This window comes from Equus asinus, chromosome 15 (genome assembly GCF_041296235.1).
Source record: "Equus asinus isolate D_3611 breed Donkey chromosome 15, EquAss-T2T_v2, whole genome shotgun sequence".
In the NCBI taxonomy this organism is placed as follows: domain Eukaryota; kingdom Metazoa; phylum Chordata; class Mammalia; order Perissodactyla; family Equidae; genus Equus; species Equus asinus.
The window spans coordinates 20342169-20364370 of record NC_091804.1 but is presented as its reverse complement, the minus strand read 5'-3'; the positions used below and the strand labels follow the sequence as shown (position 1 = coordinate 20364370).

The window sequence follows — 22202 nt, the reverse complement described above, 5'->3', positions numbered from 1 at the left end:
GGTGCAATGGGCACGCGTGTGGATGTAAGGGAAGTACGTGTCATCTTTGAGACACTCCTATGCTTGGTGCATCATCAGTGATATCCAAGAATTAACATTAATGCCCTTTAGGACAGGGACTGTGTCCTATCTTGGTGTTTTGCCCTCCTCCTTCCAGCACCTTGTAAAGGACTGAGCACATGAATATGGAATTTAAATGAACTTGTCTGCACTATGTGTGATTATGATGTCTACACTCTATGTCACATAAATGTGGGACATGCAGGAGGTGACTACTGTAGACATAGGGGTGTCTACACCATGGGTGTCTTATAGGGGTTTAGGGAATCATACTATGGCATAGAATGTGAGGCGAATGGAGTGTCTACACTGCGCAGGTGTACTATTTGGGAGCATTTGCTGTGTCTACACCTTGGGGTGACCTATAGGGGTATATAGGGCGTCTCTACTATGATGACTACTGTTTGGGGCATATAAGCTGTCTGCACTGCGGGGCGTAGGGGGGTATGGAGTGTGTACATGGTGGGCGTGCATTGTTTGAGGTCATACAAGGTGTATGTCTGCACCTCAGAGTGCTCTGCAGGGTTGTGTAGAAGGTCTACACTACAGGAAAGTATTTTGGGTAGTGTCCACTGTGGATGGAAATGCATGCGGATGTAACGTCTCTATGGAAAGAGAACTGAAAGGGGCTCCCTCTTGTGTGGGGGAATATGACAGATGCTGAAGGGCCAGCAGGGGGACAGAGGCAGGGCCCGTGGGGAGGTGCATCTCCAGGAAAGTGACTGGTGGCTGCACCAGTCACCAATGGGGGGCTGCCCCCTGGGACACCTCTGTTCCAGGTGTCCCAACACTTGAGGACCTCCTCTTTAGGGACTAGCTTTCAGAGCCTGTAACAAATCTTCCTCTGAATGTGAATTTCATGTTTGTAGACTGGAGGCAACTCTGATGAGTTCCACGGATGTTCAAATTTGAGGTTCAAAACCAGAGGGCAAGGGGCTAGGCCCACGGCCGAGTTAAGTTTGCGTGCTCCACTTCGGTGGCCCATGGTTTCTCCAGTTCGGATCCTGGGCGCGGACATGGCACCACTCATCAAGCCATGCTGGGGTGGCATCCCACATGCCACAACTCGAAGGACCCACAGCTATGTACCAGGGGGCTTTGGGAGAAAAAGGAAAAATAAAATCTAAAAAAAAAAAAAAAACAGAGGGCAGTGGTAAAACAAAGAAGCTGGCTGGAGAAACTCACAGTGTGGCCCAGAAGGCTGTGCCACAGGCCAGGACCCCCGCACACTTTAGCCAAACACCTTACAGTTTATAAAGCGCATCTCCCCAGATACTCATAGAGTCCTGTAGAGGCTAAGGCAGATATTGATAGTATCCTGAGTTCACTAAGGGTACAAAACCAGAGCATTGTCCAGGGTTATCTTACTGGTGCATGGCAGGACCGAGGCCCCACCATCCCAACCAGCTGCCTGGAAGGACTGGAGGACCAAGGGCTCATGTGTTTGTCTAAAAAGCAACCTCATCACTCCATATACTGTGCCTTTTCCTGATTCCTGTATGTGAAAAGGAAGATCTTCACTGTGTATCTGTACAGCGTGTCTGAAGGTACCTGTGTGTCTGTGATGGGCATCTACTCTGTCTAATTAGGTTTGTACTCTGTGTGTAATGGACATAGAAGGCATGGAGATCTGTTTCCAGGGGGACGTGCTGGGGCAGGGCATCTGCTATGTGTGAGAGAGATCTGCTACGTCTAAGGGGGATCTGCTATGTGGCAGGCGGATTTGTTGTGGGGGGATCTGCTTGCTATATGTGATGACTATACAGTATTTGCAACAACCGTCTTTTGGGTGATCATATGCAACGTAAAATGGTGTATTCATATATATAATCTATGTGTTCCATATTCTTTCAGTGCATATACTGTGTAGGATAGTTACACACTCCACGTGAGGGATACAGACTTTGTGTGCATAGTGTGCCATGTGTGCGTGATGAGTACAGGCTGTATATGGAGCACATATTGCATACGCTCCTGTGAAGGGTATACCCTGAGTGTGGGGTACACGCTATGTGTTATGGCTATGTTTTGTGAGTAATAGAATGTAAGGCATATGCAGTGTATATAATGGACATACAGTTTATGGCGAGTATGCATTGTGTGGGTGATGAGTATACTCTGGGGGAGGGATATGCCATGGGATATGGATGCACTCTATGTGTGATGGGCATATACTGTGACAAATATGCATGGTGCGGGATGTTTACAGGTAAATGTGAGTGCCTGCTATATATGGAGTATACATTGGGTGATGGGTATAGCTCATGAGTAATCAGTATACATACTACATTTAATGGACATACTCTTTATGATGAGTATATTTGTGTGAATGTGATGAGCATACACTTTGTGGGACAAGCACTGTGTGATCTGTACACCATGGGGACATATTCTGCGTAGTGAAGGAGTCCTTGGGACCGGTCTCCTCAGTGTGTACACCCTGTGTATATGCAGCTTATGATGGGAATATGGGGTGTGAACCTGTGTGTGAGCAGGCAGAGGGGAGTCACCTGCAGGAGGGAGCATGGCAGGAAGCAGTTGGATCTTCATCTGTTTCCAGAACCCCAGACCCTTGAGCCCACCGACCACACTGTTTCAGGTTCTTCCTCAAGTTCTTCCTCAAATGCAACCAGAACTGCCTAAAGAATGCAGGGAATCCCCGAGACATGCGCCGCTTCCAGGTGGGTCTGGGGGGATAGTTCCCCCTGCAAACCCACCCTTTCCAGATAGTGGGGGAGGGGGAGGCTGTGGCCCTGCCACGCTGGGAAAGGCCCCAGGGCAGACCTCTGCCCAGCCCTGTGCTTCAGGGCCTGACGCCTGCTGGGGGTGGGGCAGCTCCATCTCAACTGACGCTGGCTGCCAAGGGAGGCTTCATTAGAGTCCCACTTAAGGAGATGCTAATTGTGACATTTTTACATGATTAACGACCCAGCTAATTTGCATAGCGTGAAGCAGAGAGCAGCTGCCCTTAGCACATCCCCAACCTGTACACCCCTCCCAGTGAAGAGCTGGGGGGAGCAGGCAGTCCCAATTTCCTCCCAAGGGTGGGGGCTCCCACTGATAGGTTCTCTAGCTAATGCTGCCCCCCAAACCAAAACTCTTATTCCCAAATGCCTAAGACCCATCCCTGCCTTGGAGCCCCAAGGATACAGCCTGGGGGGCTGGAGGGGGGAGTCCAAAAACAGGAGTCACTCTGTCCAAGGAGCCAGAGTTTTTTCCAGGGTTCTTGATTTTTCTAGCTCCTGGGCGTCAGTTCCTCTAGGCAGCTAGAGACTGTGCATCTGTGGGTGTCACCTAATCCAGCTGACCCCTTTCCACCAGCTCAGTCCCTGAGGGCCTGAAGCTCTTCCCAGTGCTAGTGACCCTGAATTCCATCATGTAGCCATCAGCCTCAAGTTGCTGGTGCCCGGCATCAGTCCCCTCTCGCGAGCCCCCAAGGGCCCCAACCAGGCTGGCCTCGGCTCTCCCCGCAGGTGGTGGTGTCCACGACGGTGAGCGTGGATGGACACGTGCTGGCCGTGTCTGACAACATGTTTGTGCACAACAACTCCAAGCATGGCCGCAGGGCGCGCCGCCTGGACCCCTCCGAAGGTCAGGACGCCTGGCCCAGCCCGGGCTGCCGCGGGTCCAGCCAACCCCCCCAGTTCCCACCTTGGCGCGGGCCCCTGACCTGCCTTCTCTCCTGCCTCCCAGCTGCCACCCCCTGCATCAAGGCCATCAGCCCTGGAGAGGGCTGGACCACAGGGGGCGCCACCGTGATTGTCATCGGCGACAATTTCTTCGACGGGTTGCAGGTCGTGTTTGGGAACGTGCTCGTGTGGAGCGAGGTGGGCCACCCCGGCCAGTCTCCCTCCGGACCTCGCGGCTAGGCCCTCCCCTCGCCCGGTCGAACCGCAGGCCTCCCCTCTCCCCTCACAGCTCATCACGCCCCACGCCATACGGGTGCAGACGCCCCCGCGGCACATTCCTGGGGTGGTAGAGGTGACCCTCTCCTACAAGTCCAAGCAATTTTGCAAGGGAGCCCCGGGCCGCTTTGTCTACACAGGTAAGGAGTTGGGTTGGTGGAAGGAGCCACATCCCGCGGGAGCCCAGGGTCCGAGTTACCGAGTATCTACTGAGTCACCACGCCCCCTAAACAGCTGCATCCCCGCCCATGCCCCAGCCTGTACCCTGTGACTCCTCGTCTCGCAGGACAGTCTTCCCCTGTTTCTTCTCGGTTTCCCTCCCTGGCCTCTAGTTCCCGATCCCCTCCCTGGAGTGGCATGGAATCCCCTCCCTGGCCAGACAATTCTCCTGGCCTTGGGCTTCTTGCCAGGGCGTCTCCCCTGCCCCCATCCCTTCTCAGGGTCTAAAATATCTCCGTGGGAGTGTTTATTTCAAAGATGTCCCCAAATAGGCTCGCTGCTCCCCGAATCTTCCCTGAGTCTGTTGGTTCCCCCAAGCCACCCCAGGCTCCACTGTGCATGCACATGAACATACCCCCCAGCACACACACACACCCCTTGCAGGAAGCCAAGGTGAGAAGTTAACACAAGACATGAGTGAATGCCATTCTCTGAAGAGCCATTGTAGAATTCCCCCATCCTGGCTCTCTTTGGCCATGGGCCAGGACTCTCTCTGCCTCCACCCTCCTGCCCTGCCCCAGCCCAAGCCTCTCACTTCTCCCCATCCCCGCACCCCACCCAACGGATATACAACAAGCCTTTCCTGGGGTGCTGGACACTAGGTAGTGACCCTGCTTACTGTCAGGGAGTTCCAGTCTAAAGTGGGGAGGCCAAGCAGTGAACACAGGGTGGGGCAGATGGAGTTGCAGGTGGCGGGGCTGGCAGTCAGAGAAAACCTCCAGGAGGGAGTGTGGGCTAAACTGGCCTAAAGTGGGACAGAGGGATGAATAGGGAGGTAGAGATGGGGAAGGAAAGGCTTCTGGGAGAAGGAATACAAGCACAAAGACCCAGAATAAAGAACATTCACTAAACCTGCAGTTGGAGAAGATAGGTAGTTTGAGGCTGGTGAGTTAGATTGGGCCAGGCTGCAGAAGAGGAGGAGGAGAGTAGAAAAGGAGAGGATGAGGGCTTCTGGAACCTGGTCAGGAGGCCACTGCGGCCCCCTGAGCTCTGGATGTGGGCCAGTCCCTTCCTTGGGAAAACATGCTAACCTCCAATGGTCAGAGTCCACCTGAGCTGTGATAAATGGAGATGGTTGAGTTTTTTCTTTTTTACAATAAATAATTTGCTCCTGATAAGACCAAATGCAGACAGAAAATTCTCCCTTCAGCCCTGCCCCTAGGAATATAGAAGCTAATATGTACATACAGTTTCCTTTTTTTCTAATCACAAGTGGGATCTTTTAGTGCATGTGGGTTAATGCCAAGCTCCTGGCCCAGGGCTTGGCTCAGTAAATGAATGAGCAAAGAAAGGAACTGAGGAAACTTCCTAAATCTCGCTGACCCGGGTGCCCTGAGTTTTCCGAGAGGGTTGGGCTGGGCGGGGTGGAAGGGGTCTGCAGCCAGGCTCCTGGCCTGGTTGCTTGAGGGTTTGCCCTGAGTGCCTGGCGCTGGGAGGGGCCTTCCTCCAAACACAGCCCCTCTCCCCAGCCCTGAACGAGCCCACCATTGACTATGGATTCCAGAGGCTACAGAAAGTCATTCCCAGACACCCCGGAGATCCTGAGCGGCTGCCCAAGGTACTCAGAGGGGCGCTGCCGGGCAGGGATGAGGGTGTCCTGTGGCCGAGGTGGGGAGAAGGAGGAGGCTCCCAGCCCCTCCGCCACCGCAGGGGCTGCCCCTCCGTCCCTCTGTCTCCTCCCCTGCCCCCAGGAAGTGCTGTTGAAGCGGGCGGCCGACTTAGCCGAGGCTCTGTATGGAGTGCCCAGCAGTAACCAGGTATGGCGCTTCCGCCCGCCTCCTGGCGCTGCCAGGCCCGGGGCTGTCCCCCTCCCGGCGCCTGCGGCTGCCTCGGCCGTGCCCTGCTCTTGTCTTCGCAGGAGCTCCTCCTGAAGCGCGCGGCGGACGTGGCTGAGGCTCTGTACAGCGCCCCCCGTGCGCCCGCGCCACTCGGACCCCTGGCTCCAAGCCACCCGCACCCCGCCGTCGTGGGCATCAACGCCTTCAGCAGCCCGCTGGCCATCGCTGTCGGGGACGCCACGCCCGGGCCGGAGCCGGGTGCGTCCCGCCGCCCCCTCCCGGCAGTGCCCGGCACCCGGATGGCCCCTTCCCTGCCGGCGCTGGGCCCCTGACTGCCGCTCTCTCGCAGGCTATGCGCGCAGCTGCAGCAGCGCGTCCCCCCGCGGGTTCGCGCCCAGCCCCGGCTCGCAGCAGAGCAGCTACGGCAGCGGCCTCGGAGCCGGCCTCGGCGGCTACGGGGCACCTGGCGTGGCCGGACTCGGCGTGCCCGGGTCCCCTAGCTTCCTCAATGGCTCCACAGCCACCTCACCCTTTGCCAGTGAGTGTCCCCTACCCGCAGAGGGCGGGACCGGGGTCCCGGGAAACAGAATGGGGCTCAGCCCTGCCCATTCTGAGCTCTTAGGGCGGGCGGGCGCGGGGGCGGGGGTGGCACACATGTTTCTTGAGGGTGGACCCTGGCCTTCCCCTCGGGAGCCAGGCCAGCCCTCTCTGCCTGCAACCTCTCTGCGTTGGGCACCTGTGCCTTAACCCCACCCTCCATTGCACATCCCAGGACCTTAGGGCCAGAGCAGTTCTTGCACGTTTAGTTCTTTTCGCTGACTCCAGTGGTACACATCGCTTCTAGTGCTCCCCTCCTCCTGAAACGGGCTTTGATGAGCAGACGTCCAGCTGAAACCTGGCGGACTGCCACCTTTCCATCTCATGCCAGGACTTCGAGAGGAGGCTGGCGCCCCCTTCCGGAAGCCTGAGGGAACTCAGGGCTCGAGAAAAGCGGTCCTTCCCCTGGCCCCGAGCCCCGCCGGAACCTGAGTCTGAGAGGCAGGGGTCGCGGGAGGGAAGATGTGGCCCCCTGCTATCTGGCTGCGCAGAGCGAGCAAATTTTGCGTGGTCAGACAGCTGGATTCAGAGTTTGGATGTCCAAATCAGGAGCTGTCTGACATTCAGCAAGTTACTTTACTTCTTTGAACTTGAGTTTCCTCTCTGAAAATGAGATCAGTATCTCACACACACACACACACACACACACCCCTTGCTTAGGGTTGTTCTCAGAACAGAGTGTGCCACTGTGCGTAAAGAGCCCAGGCACAATTCAGAAAGAGTGTATGATTTCATAGTCTCAGCACTGACTGTGGGCACTGTGACCATCCTCTGTCTGGCGTACTGGGGGGGCAGCTCAGAGCTGGGTAGATGAGCAATAGAGATTTTCTGCTTTTGCCATTTTGCACTGCCTTCAAGTCACTCCTTCCAACACCAAGTTCAAGAATGTCCTGTTTCCAGCTCCTTATAGTTTAGCTATTCAGCAGACATCTATAAAACATCTATGGTGTGCCAAGCACTGGGCTCGGGGTTTAACTCCATCCCTGCTCGCCTGCAAGGAGCCTCCCTATCAATTGTAAGAGAGGTTATACCTCAAGTCCTGGGAGACGCTGCTGAGCCAGAGGAATGGGGAAGGCTGCCCAAGGGGGAGCTGGTTGTGGCTTTTCCTGCAGTTCCCTCTCCCCATCCTCTGGCTTATGTTTGCTCTTGCTAAGGACTGAATATCTGGCCCCTGCCCAGCCTTCCTGGGTGTTGTTCCTTCTGACTGCGCATGTGAGATTGGCTCTCTTCTCATGGCCTGCGCTCCCTTCTGGGACCCAAAGCCTCGTATGGCAGCGTCCACGCAGACCATGACGCTCTGGTGGCCCAACCAAAACCCCATCTCTCCTGGCCCTTTGCTCACACCAGGCTCCACTGCTCCCACTTCCCTTCACTTCTGGGAAAGTACTTTTACAGCCTCTCTCTGGGTGCCCCTCAGATTTGAAACTGGTGGGGACTGGAATACCAGCCACTCTCCCCACCGCACACAGTGCTGTCGGCAGAGGAACACACTACTCCAGGGGGCAGAAGCCAGCCCACCTGGGGTCTCCCCATTTAGCCAGAGGATTGAGAGTTCTAGAGCTGCTTAAGCCCCACTTCCAGCATCAGCTAGGGACACCTTGGACACACCTGAAGGTCCATCCCACCTCCTGATATTGTCTTAACCGGTGCTTACCCAGATCCCCATCCATTCTCCATGTGCATGGTACTTTGTGGCACACCTCCAGGGGATGTCATTCTCATTGAGTTTGCCAGGACCTGCGTGGAATGACACCCACAACTGTTCCAGACAGAGAGTCTGGGGCTGTCTGCTTGGACCTCCCTTTAGTCTTCTGCTTTAGCTGCCAGCAGCCGTCGACTGACCCACAGCTCCCAGTACTACCCAAGCTACACTATGTGGCTGTGAGCCCCAGGCCTGAAGAGATATAGTACATTTTCTGGCATCCGTCTCAAGTCATCTATGGAGATCCATGGGGCTGAGAACATTTAGAACAGGGACAGCTGTTGAAGGCATCTTTGCATGAGGGGCAGGGGCAGCTCTGATACCAAAGGCAGCCTTCTCAGGCTATTGGTTTCCTCCAGGAGGGTCCCAGCCCCACCGAGTTGCCGGCTACTTGGACAACACTCAAAATCACAGCCTTATGGGTCTTCAGAAGAAAGAGTCAGGGAATTGGGCTCAGATGAGGATGTAGAAAGGGGATCCAGAGATGCCTTGGGCAGGCAGGAGCCCCCAGGAGAGGACGCTGCAGGAAGGAGGGGCAGGCCAAGCCTGTTTGCAGGAGGCTCCCTGGCTATTCCCAGGAGAAGAAGCCACAGCCCTGGATGGCTGGGGGCTAGAGAACAGGAAGATCTGAGGATGTCGATCCCTACACCTTCCTTTAAAATGGACCAGCTGGAAGAGGGAGATACAGGAGGCCTCTTGGACCCTGGCTGGAGATGGCAAGGACCTGCATTAAGCTGGAAGAGAACAGAGTGCCTGGGGTGGGGGGTAATTGGTAAGGGAACATATTTGTGGAGGAAGTTAGGGTGCTTGTTGTGTGAGCTGTGATTCTAGACAGAGAAGCCTTATAACAGGAGCTTATGTATACCCCCAAACTTCATCCCTGACCACTTGCCCGAGCTCTGCTATGAACTCTCATCTTTGACTCTAACCTTGGCACCCCAGGGCCTATAAATGTTTCTTAGCATCTCAGAATCCTGGTGGTTTTCAGTGGGAACTCTAACTTGTTCCTTCTCTTGCTCATCCCTCATCTTTGAGCATACCTCCCAGTCTTCAGTTTTGTTGGATGTTCTGGTTTTGCTTTCATTTTTACCTAGTCTTATCCTGTCACCTCCAGTTCTGAGAAGGGGTCTGCAAAACCCCCAAAAAGGCGAGTGCTGGCCCAAGACCCCAGACGCTTCCAGCTTGTCTCTAGTCCCTGCCCTGTGCTGGTCTCCCCAAAATCCTCACAGCCCCCATTGAGGTCTGAGCCTGGTGCCCAGGTCAGCAGCCCATGTGGGGCCCACTGCCCAGACCAGGGCCCCAACTGAGCTGCTCACTCTGGTGCTGTCTCCCTGTTGTGTCTCCCACCGCCTTCCCTGCTGCACCTGCCCCTCCCCGCCCCGCCCCGGAGTCATGCCCTCTAGCCCCCCGCTGGCCGCTGCCTCCTCCATGTCCCTCCCGGCCGCTGCCCCCACCACCAGTGTCTTCTCCTTCTCGCCTGTCAACATGATCTCCGCTGTCAAACAGAGGAGCGCCTTTGCCCCCGTGCTGCGCCCGCCCAGCTCCCCACCCCAGGCCTGCCCCAGAGCCCACGGAGAGGGGCTTCCAGGTGAGTGAGCGGGGCTGCCCCACTGGGGCGTGGTGGAGCAGCAGGGCTTGAGGGGCCCACTCCCTCCACATCTCACCATACCAGTTGACCAGTTCTCCCTGGAGGCTGCAGAGCAGGGAGCTCTACGGGTGCCCAAGGAGGTCCATCTGGACCTCACTTTCCTGGGCCTCATAGCTTGGGATGCTCACCACTCTGGATGCTATCAACTGGCCACTTGGTTGGGGAAGGAGACTCACATCTCAGTTGAAGAAGGTCTGGAAACTACCCCAGGGCCCCACCCCCATCCACCTGAGCCCAGAGCAAACTCTCGGAGCTGAAGGGACTCCACCCGACACCGGCTGCGTGCCTTTGACCTGTGCCTCCCTGTGTCCACTGGGGGGTAGCACACACCATTGTGAGAGACTGGGTAACTGGATGGAAGGGACTGACCTTCTATATGGTTTAGCCCAGCTTCCCCTCCCCCATTTTACAGATAAAAAATTGAGACCAAGTCCTCCCTCCTGCACCCATTAGTGAAATGGTTGTCGTTTGCCATTTATCAATCTCCTCCAAGTCAACATCCAATTTAACAAAGCCTAGCCCTAACCGGTAGTGTATAGCAAGTCAAAAAAAGTCCCCGAGAGTAACATGACCCTTAGGGTGGGCTTGTTAGATAATAATGCTCTAGGATGATTTAAAGGGTACCCAGTCACTTTTTGCCTTGTTTCCAATTTTTGGATAATTTGTCTTAAGATGTCTAGAGCTTAAAATATGAGGGGTGCGGAGGACAGAAGGCCACTGATTTCTCCTTTGAGCACATCATGGGAGGGGGTTAGGCAGGGGCCGGGGGTGATGGAAGTGATGAATTTCGTGGAGATGTGGGAGGAAGACAGGCTGCTGCTGTGTTGGCTCTTTCCTTTTCTGTCCTGGTACTTGGTCATATGTCAGACAGGCCCTCTGAAGGAGGCAGGGCTGGGAAGAAGAGCCCAGAGTCATCTCTCTCGATTGAGGAAGCTAGGGGAGCCAGGACTCAGGGCTGCACCTCGTAGGAGGTCTAGTTAGAGACGTCACCTAACTCTCTGCTGTGCTGGCCCCAGGCCAGGGCTAAGGGTGACCAACTACCTTCAAGGCTCTTGATACCTCTGCCCTCAGAAAGTGCTATACACCCTGCATGCTGTCCCTAGCCCAGAGAGGGACAGGAGATAAGGTCCCCATGCTACACGTGGCTTATGGCTTCTCTCCATGTGTTATCTCTCCTTGTGTTATTGCAGACCAGCCTTTTGAGGATTCCGACAAGTTCCACTCTCCAGCCCGGGGGCTTCAGAGCCTGGCATACTCCTAATTGTGGTAAGTCTCTGGCTGGGTCAGCCCTGGATGGGCTCCCTCTCCAAAAGACCTTAGCAGGAATGGGGAGCTGGGGTCCAAGTCTCTTTCTCTAGGTCCAGGCCACATAGCCCATCCTGGTGGCCCAAGCTGAGCAAGTGGAGAGAAGTGGTTTCCTGTCTCCTTGCAGCCAGCCTTCCTTCAGGATCTTCTTTCGTTCCACCCACCAGGTCTGCAGGTGTTGCCCCCACTGAGACCAGACTGTTGGTCCCTCCAGGAATCACACCCACGCCCTGGATGGCAGCACAGACAGATACAGGGCCAGCGCTGCAGACAGACCTCAAACCGTGGGCCTGGACGGGGAGAGGGCTTCCTCCCCATGCTCAAGGCCCCACCCAGCCCCACAGGCTTCTCTCACCTCCCTTTCTTGGGGCTGGTTGGAAGCCCAGCACTGTGCTGATGCTCTTGGCATGAGAGCATCCCGGGGAGGTGCTAGGATGCCAGGCCTCACTCCCTGGGTCGGTTCCTCTGGAAGAGAAATACCTTGTACAGACCAAGGGCATTGGGTGACAGGAGCACAGGATGGGCACTGTGGGAAAGAGGACAACTCAGGGAGAGGTGGCCTGGGAAGGTCCTGTTTGCATCTGGCCAAGCATCCCAACTTACCTCCAGGGCAAGGGGTGGTGGCCAGCAGCCTCGGGAGGCCTGCCCAGGCTCCCATGGAGCTTCCGATGGCCACTTGACCCTGTAGCTGCCTCACTCCTTTTGAGACCTGCGCACTCATGCTTGCCACATCAGGAATCTCGGTGGGGGCTTTGGACATGGAGGGTGCAGAAGAGGGGGTGCCAGGCCCCAGAATTGTGGGTCTTCCCCATAATGGATGTCTCATGGACTGTGGCCCCCACCCACACATGACTCTGGCTGGCCCCATAGAACCATGGAATGGATTCAGCTGCCCCTGACCTCACACTCTGCTCTGCTGAGGTTGGGGAAAACAGAACAATAAACACAGATGCAGGTGGCCACCCAGCCTCTCTTGTCTGCTTCCTTGGCATGGGTCTGCTTTTTTCAGCGGTGCTGTAGCTCTCATGGGGCCCCTCTAAACCATGCCTCTGGGCAGTCTTCTTGCACCCTGGGCTTTTCAACAGCCCCAGAGTTCAACTGAGCAAGTATCCTTTGCTCCATCTCTGCTCTCAGGTACTGTGGTCTGGGTAGGGGCACGCTAGCAGGCCTGAGAACCCTGGCAAGGAGCAGAATCTGGCCACAGAGGACTCAGTCCCCCAGCTGTCTGGCCAGGACCAAGGTGGTAGTTGTCAGAAGGACATTGCTCAGAACCAGAACAGAGCAAACTAAACACTACCCAGATGTTTTGAGCTTCATCCCACTCGGAGGCTGCAGGGCCTCACCTGGGCTGTGTCAGGCAGCTTTTGGCTCACAGGGGAGCCTATTTTGAGTAACGCCACCCCTCCTGCCTCCTCTCTCCTCCCCAGGCCTAGGTACCTTCTGGCTCTCCTGTCTCAGAGATTGGGACGAGGGGTAGTAAAGAGGCAAGGCTCCCAGGCTCATTTACTGCCCCGCCCCCCCCCCCCCCCCCGCAATGAATCCCAGTTGTCTCCATGAGACATGTTCCCTAGACCCCACAGGCCTAGCTGTCTGACCCTGGAAGCCACTTTTTTGACCCACTGTCCAGAGAGCCCACTGTCCAGCCCCAGTCTCAGGCCTTCCTCTCTCTCCTGGCAGCACTCCTTGGCTCTGGCCTTTGGAAACCCTGTCCTTTCCTGACCCACTTGCCCACACTCTGCAGCCCTCTGGACAAACACACTTGCCAAGGCAGATGGGCTGGCCCTGTCCATCAGAGGCCTCCACTGCCTTCTCTTGTCTTATTGGCCAGTACCTGGGATTCATCTCACCTAGGACCCGTGACAGGGTTAGTGTCTGGTCATCCTGCCCTATTTTCAGTGCTCACCTGGCCTGTCCGTCAGTTCCTGCTTCCAGCCTGTGTTGCAGAGCCCCAAAGCCTGCGAGCCCATGCCCTGCTGCATTCAGGCTCCGCACAGTTCCCACTGCCTAGGGCCCTCCCAGGCTGGGCACCCGCAGGACTCCACTCTGACTGGACGTGGGTGGTTACTGGATGGTGATCACACTCTGCTTCTTGGGATGGGTCAGGTGCCGTGGTTGATATAAATGAGGTGTGATATCTGTCCTCAGAGACCTCACAACAGTGTGCTCCAGCCACCATGTGGGTCAACACTGCCCTCTCCCTCATCCACAGCAGGCAGAGCTAATCAGTTATGAAGTTTGCTATGGACTGAATTGTGTCCTCCCAAAATTCATACCTTGAAGCCCTAACCTCTCCTTCCCATGGGACTGTATTTGGAGACAGAGCCTTTAAGGAGGTGAAAGGTTAGTAAGGTCGTAAGGGTGGGGCTCTAGTCTGATAGAACTGGTGTCCTGTATAAAGAGAAAGAGACTCCAGAGCTCTCCCTCCACCATGTGAGGACACAATGAGAAGGTGGCCGTCTACAAGCCAGGAGAGAGTCCTCACCAGGAACCAAATCAATTCAACTGCCACCTTGACCCGGGACTTGTAGTTTCCAGAACTGTGAGAAAATAAATCTCTATTGCTTAAGCCACCCAGTCTATGGTATTTTATTCTGGGAACCCGGGCTGACTAATACAATGTTCTTTCCCACATGTAGTTTTGGTTCCCCTAGAAGCAGAAGCTGAGACAGTCCCTGCCGGAGAACTCTGGGAAACACTTTAGAGCACACCACAGAGTTTTTGCACCCAAGGGACAAAGGATCTAAGATGCTGATCCTCCAGCCCTCATCTCTCATTGCCTGAGGGCTGCTCCCAGGAGATTAACCCTCTAGCACTTCTGGCCTGCCCCTCCCACCTGCAGAGAAAAAACCACCAGTTAGGCTTCTGTTATACAATGTTGTAAGCAAATTCTAGAATAATGAGTCAAAGGGATATAGGCCAGGCACCGATAGCCTCTGCTATGCCTCAGAGCCACCAGGATCACAGAATCCTTTTCAACACAGCCCCTGATTAGAGCTGTAACTTGAGATGAAAACTATTAACCAAATGTGGTAGATATCACACCAGGCCTTTTTGTAGCCAATAAATCAGTCACAAGTCCGTGTAAGACGAGCCTGCAGCAATCCTGGGCCTGTGTCTGCGTCTGCGTCTGCAGCACCTCCAACAAAGCAACAAGGGCATCTTCTGGGCCTCACAGACGGATTACTTCCTGGACTGCCCACATTCTTTAGTCTACTCCATTTTCAGTAGCTCCAGCAATCCTAAATCTGAGGATGACATTGAGCCAAGTGACAGAAGCTCAGTCTTGATCTTACATAAACCTGTATGGAGACCCCACTGCCCAATAAATGCTATCAGATAACCAGGTCTTAGTTTAGCAACAGTCCTGAGGCCTCGTACACAAGACAGAATTGATTGATTCCTGGGGCTTGACCCCTACATGTGCTAGACATCCCAGACCAGTGATGGAAATCCTAATCTTGGCTCCAAAGCCTACGTTCATGTTGGTCAGAGTGGTATCATTCACTTGGAATGGAGGTTATCTTAGTATGGATTCCTCTCAGGAGCAGAGCCCTGAGACAAGGATTTGGGTTCAGATGGTTTATTTGGGAGGCAATCTCAGGAAGCACCAGTGAGCGAGGAAGGAAGAGAAGCAGCGAAGGGAAGGAAACCCAACACAGTGTGTTATTGAGCAAGTTACTACTGTGGGTTTTCTGGACCTCAATCCCACTGGGGAACTCTGGGAAACATATTAAGTAAATGCCTCAGAGATTTCCCACCTGAGAGGCGAGAGAGCTTGCGTATTTGTATACTATCTTCCATCAGTCAGGGGTTGAGGGCTTCTGGGGGCAGTGGGAGGGAAGCACTACCTTCCTGGCACTACAGTTGGCCCCTTGGGTGAGAAAACAAGGCCCCAGACACTAGAGAAAGCTCTCAGGCAAAGAGATGCAGGTGCTGGCAGATGGAGTCAGACAAGTATACACCAAAAAGGTAAAGATGAGGGAATACAGATGGGGTATTACAGGGTCTGCCCTGGAGGTGGTCCCTGGCAGTCAGCCTGTGGAAAAGGAGGCTGGCTTTTCATACTTAGTACATTTAGAGTGGTCATGAATTTTCCTCTACCTACAGATCCCACTGTTCTTGGGACTAGGTGACAGAAACTCTGCCCAGGCTGTTTCTAGTTGAGGTATCAAGATGCCAGGTGACAAAGGGACCCTTCGCAGCATCAGCCCGCCCCCAGGCTTTTTCCCACAGGGCCAATGAGGATGGGGGTTGGATGGGGGTCAGACCCTTGGTTGCTTGCCCTTCAGAGAGAAAGCATCTCCAGGAAGTCCTCTGCTTTCTCCCCATGTATGTTTCCCGGCAGAACCAGACTGCTGTGTTCTACATCCTACCCGGGGGATCATACAGCCTCTGGGGCTGCATTTGGCTGGAACAGGACCCACTGTGGATAGGCCTCACTGATTCAAGGGAAGCCACACAGCAGCTTTGACCAGCCCTACTACTGACTATTCTGCAAAATATCCTTCTTCCTCCCACCCACGTCCATGTTGGTGGGGCCCTTAGCTTCTTCCAAAAAGGAAAAATCTCCCAGAAAAATGGAAACTGCCACGCAGTGGGGAAAGGATGGTCTTTTCAGTAGTGGCATTGGGTCAGTTGGATACTCATATAAAAACATTAAACTTGACCTCTGCCTCACACCATATACAAAAATCAATTCCAAGTGGACTGTTGATCTAAACGTGAAAGCTAAAATAATAAAGCTTCATGCCCTTGAATATAGACTAGAAGTCTCTTTCCAGAGTAACCTCCAAGGTCTATTTCCTCACTGTATGATCAACTTTAGAATGAGGCAAGCATTGAACATATTTGAGGTGATTCAAATGGACCCCAAGATCTCTTTTCCCTTCCCTAGGATAGCGTTTATAAATAGGAAAAATTTCACAGATCACAGTGTCTTTCTCTCCTGGAATAGACAGGCTCTTCACAGTTAGTGATTCTCTAAAGCTCCTAGCTCCTGAGCCTAGGGTAGCTCCCTTCCCCCGCCCCATCCACACCTTCGAGGCTATAAGTATACCCTTCAGCTTCCTTCCTCTGCTACCACCGCAGTGGCAGTGACAACACTCATTGGATGGTGGCAAAGAATGAACCAGCTCCTTGAAGCCACCAGGCTTGAAGTTCTGTGTTCACAACACTCCCACTGTGAGAGTCCTCATAGTTGTGGGGCATTGGCTACTCCTGTGGACTCAGATCCTCCTGTCACTTCTTTACATTCCCCTTCTCTTCACTCTCATTATGAGCTTTTGATGACTGGAACTTATTAACTGAATGTAGTGTAAGTTGTCAATTTTTTCTTTATAATTAGTGCTTCTTGTATCCTTTTAAGAAATCTTGGGGCCAGCCTGGTGGCATCGTGGTTAAGTTCATGGGCTCTGCTTCGGCAGCCTGGGGTTCACAGGCCCAGATCATAGGCAAGGACCTAGCATCGCTCAACAAGCCATGCTGTGGTGGCATCCCACATAAAACAGAGGAAGATTGGCACAGATGTTAGCTCAGTGATAATCTTCCTCAAGCAAAAAGAGGAAGGTTGGCAACAGATGTTAGCTCAGGGACACTCTTCCTCACACAAAGAAAGAAAGAAAGAAAGAAATCTTCACCTACCCCAAAATCAAGAAGATAATTTGATTTTTTTGTGTATGGTATAAGCTAGGAATCAAGTTTAATTTTTTCTTTTTTTGTATGGATAGCCAATTGGCTCCACACCACTTATTTGTTGTTGTTGTCGTTGTAAAGATTGGCACCTGAGCTAACATCTGTTGCCAATCTTCTTTTTTTCCCTTCTTCTCCTCAAAACCCCCCAGCACGTAGTTGTATATTCTAGTTGTATGTCCTTCTGGCTGTATATGGGAAGCCGCCTCAGCATGGCCTGATGAGTGGTGCTAGGTCTGTGCCCAGAATCGGAACTGGCAAAACCCTGGGCCACCAAAGCAGAGTGCATGAACATAACCACTTGGCCATAGGGCCAGCCCTCCCACACTGCTCATTGACATGACCATCTTTTCCCCTACTGCACTGCAGTAGCATCTTTATCATAAATGAAGTGTCCATATATGTATGAGTCTGTTCCAGATTCTCTGTTCCGATCTATTGATCTTTTTGTCTATCTTTATACCAATACTACACTATCATAATTACTTTCCATTTATAGGAAGTTTTTATATCCAGTACAGCAAGTCATCCAACTTAGTTCTTCATGATTATCTTGGCTATACTTGGTCCTTTGCGTTTCCATATAAATTTTATAATTAGTTTAATAATTTCTATTTTTTAAAAACCTGCTGAATTTTCATTGAGATTGCATTAAGTTTATAGATCAGTTAATGGAGAATTGACACCTTTAACAGATTGAATATTTCAATCTATGGATATTGCATATTTCTCCATTTATTTAAATCTTTTAAAAGTTCTTTTAATAGGATTTTATAGGTCTCTATGTGGGAGGCTTACACATCTTTCATTTATTCCTCAGTATTTGATTATTTTGTGCTATTATAAATATATCATTTTCTTAATTTCACTTTCTGTTTGTGGGTACATAGAAATACGACTGATTTTCGTACAATAACCTTCTATCCAGCAACCTTGCTTAGCTCACTTATAGCAAGACTTTATCCATAGATTATCTTGAATTTTCTTAAGTAAATAATTACGTCATCTGAAAGAAGACAGTTTCATCTCTTCATTTTCAGTCCTTATTTCTTTTACTTCTACACTGGTTGGAAGCTCCAACACAATGTTGAATAGAAGTAGTGGTGGTGGACATCTTTATTATGTTCCTGGTTGCAGAAGGCAAATTTTTAACATTTAACCATTAAGTATCATATTTGGTTTTATACATATCCTTCTATTCTTAATTTTCCTTTAAAATTTTAAAATTGTGAATAGATGCCAAATTTTATGAAATGCTTTTTCTGCATGTATTAAGATAATCGTGTGACGGTCTCCATTATTTTGTTAATGTGCTGAATTACATTAATTCTATGTCTAGTGTTAAGTAATTGCATTAACTGTTTAATTATATGTTTAATGGTACACTCCTTTGTCTCCTTTACCCAGAGTATACCAATTGTTAACGCATAGCCCCATCCCCCCCACGTTTGTACTACTCTCCCAGAAGGCACCCTTTGGCCCTCACCTTCCCCACTTCTCCTCAAGAAGCTAGGCTTCTGGGAAACAAAATGCAGAGATCTGCAGACTACCTCGGTCCTTCACCCTGCCATGCTACCTTCTGGGAGCAGGGGAGGTAAAAAAAACCACAAGAGCAAACACAAATTAATCTCTCACTAAGTCATTCTACCTCAATTCTACCCTGTCTCTCCCCAGCTGGACTCTTAGTTCTGGGTTCCCTCTACTGGAGCTCCAGAATAGCACTTGTGGGCCGTCTGTCCAGGAGCCCCTGCCTCCACTCACTTCCCAAGGGGAAGGTGTCCAAAGCACCCCGCCTCGCCTTAGCCTTGGCAAGGGAGTGCAGAGTGGCAGCCCCCAGGGGGATTGCGGGGTTCTGCTTTTGGAGCTGCGGGGACTGCCAAGGAGAATGGGTGGGAGGGTTCTGAGTGCACAGACCCCTTTCCCCACCCCCCGCCCCCACTGGAGACACAATGGAAGAAACTTCGTGACTCCAAAGATATAGAAGAGGCTTCCCAGCAGGGCAGTAACAGAAACAAGATCGTTTTTGCACATGTCTTTGGGCTATTTTATTCCTTGAGAGAGAAGGAGCCAAGCATTTAAAGGAGAAAGGAAAAATGCCGTCAAGTAGCACTGTTTTTTGGGGCCCAGCATCCTGGCATCTTGGTTCTCCAAAGCCTTTCCTTCCTCAGCCTCTGCCAGCTTGGGAGTGAAAGCTGCTCCCAATGTAACCTGGGCTGTGCGGTGGGCCCCTCAGGCTAGGCTGCTGGAGTTCAGGGGATGAGCTGGGAGAAGCTGCGAAGGTGCCAGGAGAGGGGAGGTGTGGATGTCGCCCCACGGCAGGGTTGTAAAGTCCTGTCCATCCAGCACCGTGGCCAAGGGCCACTCCGTAGCCTGGCAGCCATCCCCTGAGTCCAGTTCCTGAAGGCCTGCCTCGGGATGGAGTGTGGGGCAGGAAAGCCCTTTGGCCTGGGTCCTTACCCTGCTTCATCTCCCAGGGTTCCACCCACCTGGGAGCCTGGCCCTCCTCCATACATCCATCAGCTCACCTAGAGCCTGAGTCCACTTTCAGGTGAGTGAGGGAGAGTCTGGCCACTTCCCAGCTGGCACCATCCAAAGCCCAGCCAGCCTTGGCTTCTGTGGTAAAAACTGGTTTGTCTGGGCTGTTCCCCAGGCCCTTCTTGGAGCCAGGCCTAGAAGGCCACCTTGCCAAGACAAATTGTGGCTGCTGGGTGGAATGTGGTAGAATGGCTGCTGAGCAGGCCCAAACCTGACAGGCCTGTCAATCGTGTCCCTGCCAGTTCCACAGCAGGGAGCCCCTTTTCCACAACAGGGTCCCCAAGGTGAGGCCAGGCCAGGACCAGGTACCAAGAGACTGTCAGGCATCTCTCCACCCTCTTTTGAGTGAGTAGGGGCATCCCCTACCTTGGTCTCACCTGAAAACCAAAAGCCCATAATGAGGCCTCAAGGTTGACAGAATTCCTCCAAACCCGCTTCCTCCGGGGGAGCGGGGAGAGGCTCAGTAGCAGAAGGCGGGAGAGGAAGGGTGCAGGGAGATGTGTGTGCCTCTGTGTGTGCCTGTGGGTGTATGTGTGGAGTGGGGGCTGCCAGAGCAGGAGAAAGAACCCCAGCAGGGCTTCTTCCTCCCTCAACACAGCCCAGTATAAGGGGGCTACATTGCCATTAGATCCCCCACTTACTCAGCACTTGCCATAAACCCATTCCCTTAGGTGGGATTCCCTGAAAGCAGGACCTGAAATGGGGATTTGGGAGCATGTGAAAGTACTCTCTGGAAGAAAAGGGGTGAGGGTGGGGGAGCTAAGCAAGAATGTGCTCTCGGCAGGCTCTAGCATGATCCCCCCGGGAGCTCTGGAGCATGAGGCACAGGTACCACAGTTGGACCCTCTTAGTGGCAAGGAGATGGCTGTAATACCCCTGTGCCAGTCAGTCATTGGCTGCTGGTTGCCAGAATGGGGTGGAACGTCACCACTGGGTCAAGTAGCTCCCTTTGGCCAAAAGCAGTACTTGGGGGCGGGGAGCATCTGTGAACTGTTAGCAACCAACACCCCACAGTTAGGGGATTGGTACACTGGCTAGGAAGGAGGATCTTGGTGAGACGCTAAGGGACTCCACTATACCCATCTGTGTATTACCTCCAAGACCAGGGCCTAGGCCTTCCTTTATGGTACCACCCCTTCTTGGATGGCAAGGACTCTCCTTCTGTTTCAAGCAGGGCTTATAGAGAATATCCTTGGCTGTTGACAAACAAAGGGCAGCGATCCACCCAACAGATGAGGCTCTGGAGAGCTCTGCAGCAGAGGTGGACTTATAGCCAGTGGAACAATTGACTCAATAGCGGTCACTCATTGGAAGAGTGATGGGTGGTGTCTACAACACTCTGCTGACCCAGGGCTCCTCATTCATTGCCACAGATGTCTCTGAAAGCTGGCCCACCCTCTTGTGCCTGTCATTCTCTGCCTCCTCACCCCTGCTACCCAAGTTGGCCCCATTTCCTTTCTCTTCTACCTCCCAGATCAGGTGACCCTCAGCCAGTCCCCAAGGTAGGGGGAGGGGTGGCAATCTTGCTGTCCCTCTAGTCTCTTTCCAAGAGATCATCTTGGCATCCACTCCTGCTTCCCTCAGGCCTTCCCTTTTGATATTCAAAAGCCAACTTCCAAAACAAAACAAAAATTTCTGAGCCTGCTCTGTTCCCCCTCTGACTTGCTGGGATAGCATCTTAATTCTCCTTTGGGCAATGTGGGCATTACTGACTGACTGGGGGAAGATCACAGAAATGAGGGAAGAGAGGAGGAGGGAAGTTCAAAGGGATGCAGTGTCCGGAGCCTGGGAAGGGGACACTAACAGGAAGCTGATGGGAGGGAGCGTTAGGAACAAATAAAGGATGCGTGGAAAGCACTTCATGCACCAAAAGACAAGCAAAACAAAACAAAAGCGCAGTAGAGACTCCCACTTTGAGAAGACGGAATAGATGTACTTTCCCCTATTCCTTCTGCTAAGTATAACTTAAAACCCTGGACATTATATATAAAACAAACACAAAAAGACTCTGAAAGGTAGAGAAAAGGAGATAATCTGGGGACTTCAACATCTGAGGAAAGAAATGGCAGTGAGTTCCATGGGTTTTCTTTTTGCCTTGTATATTCCAGATTTGGAACTGAAGAAGCTGGCAACCCCAAAATGCCAATGGGTGCAAACAACAACAAAAAAAGGCCCCAACGAAAACCCACTCTTTCTAGCCAAGGGACCAAGAAAGGAGCAACCTGGTAAGATAAACTTTTAGATAAAAAAGTCTCTACTCCAGCCAAACCCCTAGAATAAACTCTGGCCCCACCTATGCCCAGGCCAGCGAAGGCCCAGTGGAGAGCCTAAACTTCCACCCTCCCGAGGCTGCAATGAGGTACCCAGCAACCCTGCTGGAGTGACGTCAAAGAAGACCAAGTGGACAGCTGAGACTTTCATCCCTGCCAGCTGACAACGAGGTCTCCACTTGGCCCCACCCATGTGTTCTTACTGACTCCTCAGTGAAAACCACGTAAGGAACCCAGATTTCCACCCCACTCAGCAGTTACAAGCGGCCTCTCACCCTCCCTGCTGGGATGGTGTCACAGGAAGCCTAATGGAGAGTCAGGACTTAGGTAACAAGGCTACTCCCCCATGGAGGTGTCAGTGGCAGTCACACTTGGAGCCAGACCTCCCACCTCTGTCCATCAGTAAAAAGGAGCACCCTCATCTCCAGGTGTCAGCAGAGGTCAAGTGAGAAGCTTGTACCTTGGACCTCCACCTAGCAGTTCCCACCGCTTTCC

At 52.8% G+C, this 22202-nt stretch overlaps 1 protein-coding gene across 6 annotated transcripts in view; it reads left to right on the top strand.

The window, feature by feature from the left end:
* Nucleotides 1–13777, top strand: part of EBF4 (EBF family member 4) — a 66552-nt gene extending 52775 nt beyond the window's left edge. For 4 of the 6 annotated variants that reach the window (XM_070485665.1, XM_044748297.2, XM_070485666.1 and 1 more), the window contains exons 8-18: nt 2660–2741; nt 3534–3651; nt 3754–3887; nt 3979–4105; nt 5654–5742; nt 5876–5941; nt 6043–6220; nt 6312–6500; nt 9652–9849; nt 11100–11175; nt 11382–13777. In XM_070485665.1, coding sequence (XP_070341766.1) covers nt 2660–2741; nt 3534–3651; nt 3754–3887; nt 3979–4105; nt 5654–5742; nt 5876–5941; nt 6043–6220; nt 6312–6500; nt 9652–9849; nt 11100–11170 — 1252 coding nt within the window. In that variant the 3' untranslated portion in view covers nt 11171–11175; nt 11382–13777. Of the gene's footprint in view, nt 1–2659; nt 2742–3533; nt 3652–3753; nt 3888–3978; nt 4106–5653; nt 5743–5875; nt 5942–6042; nt 6221–6311; nt 6501–6806; nt 6970–9651; nt 9850–11099; nt 11176–11381 lie in introns of those variants that run through there. The other 2 variants (XR_006513986.2, XM_044748301.2) reach the window with 2 other exon arrangements.
* Nucleotides 13778–22202: the final 8425 nt, after the last annotated feature.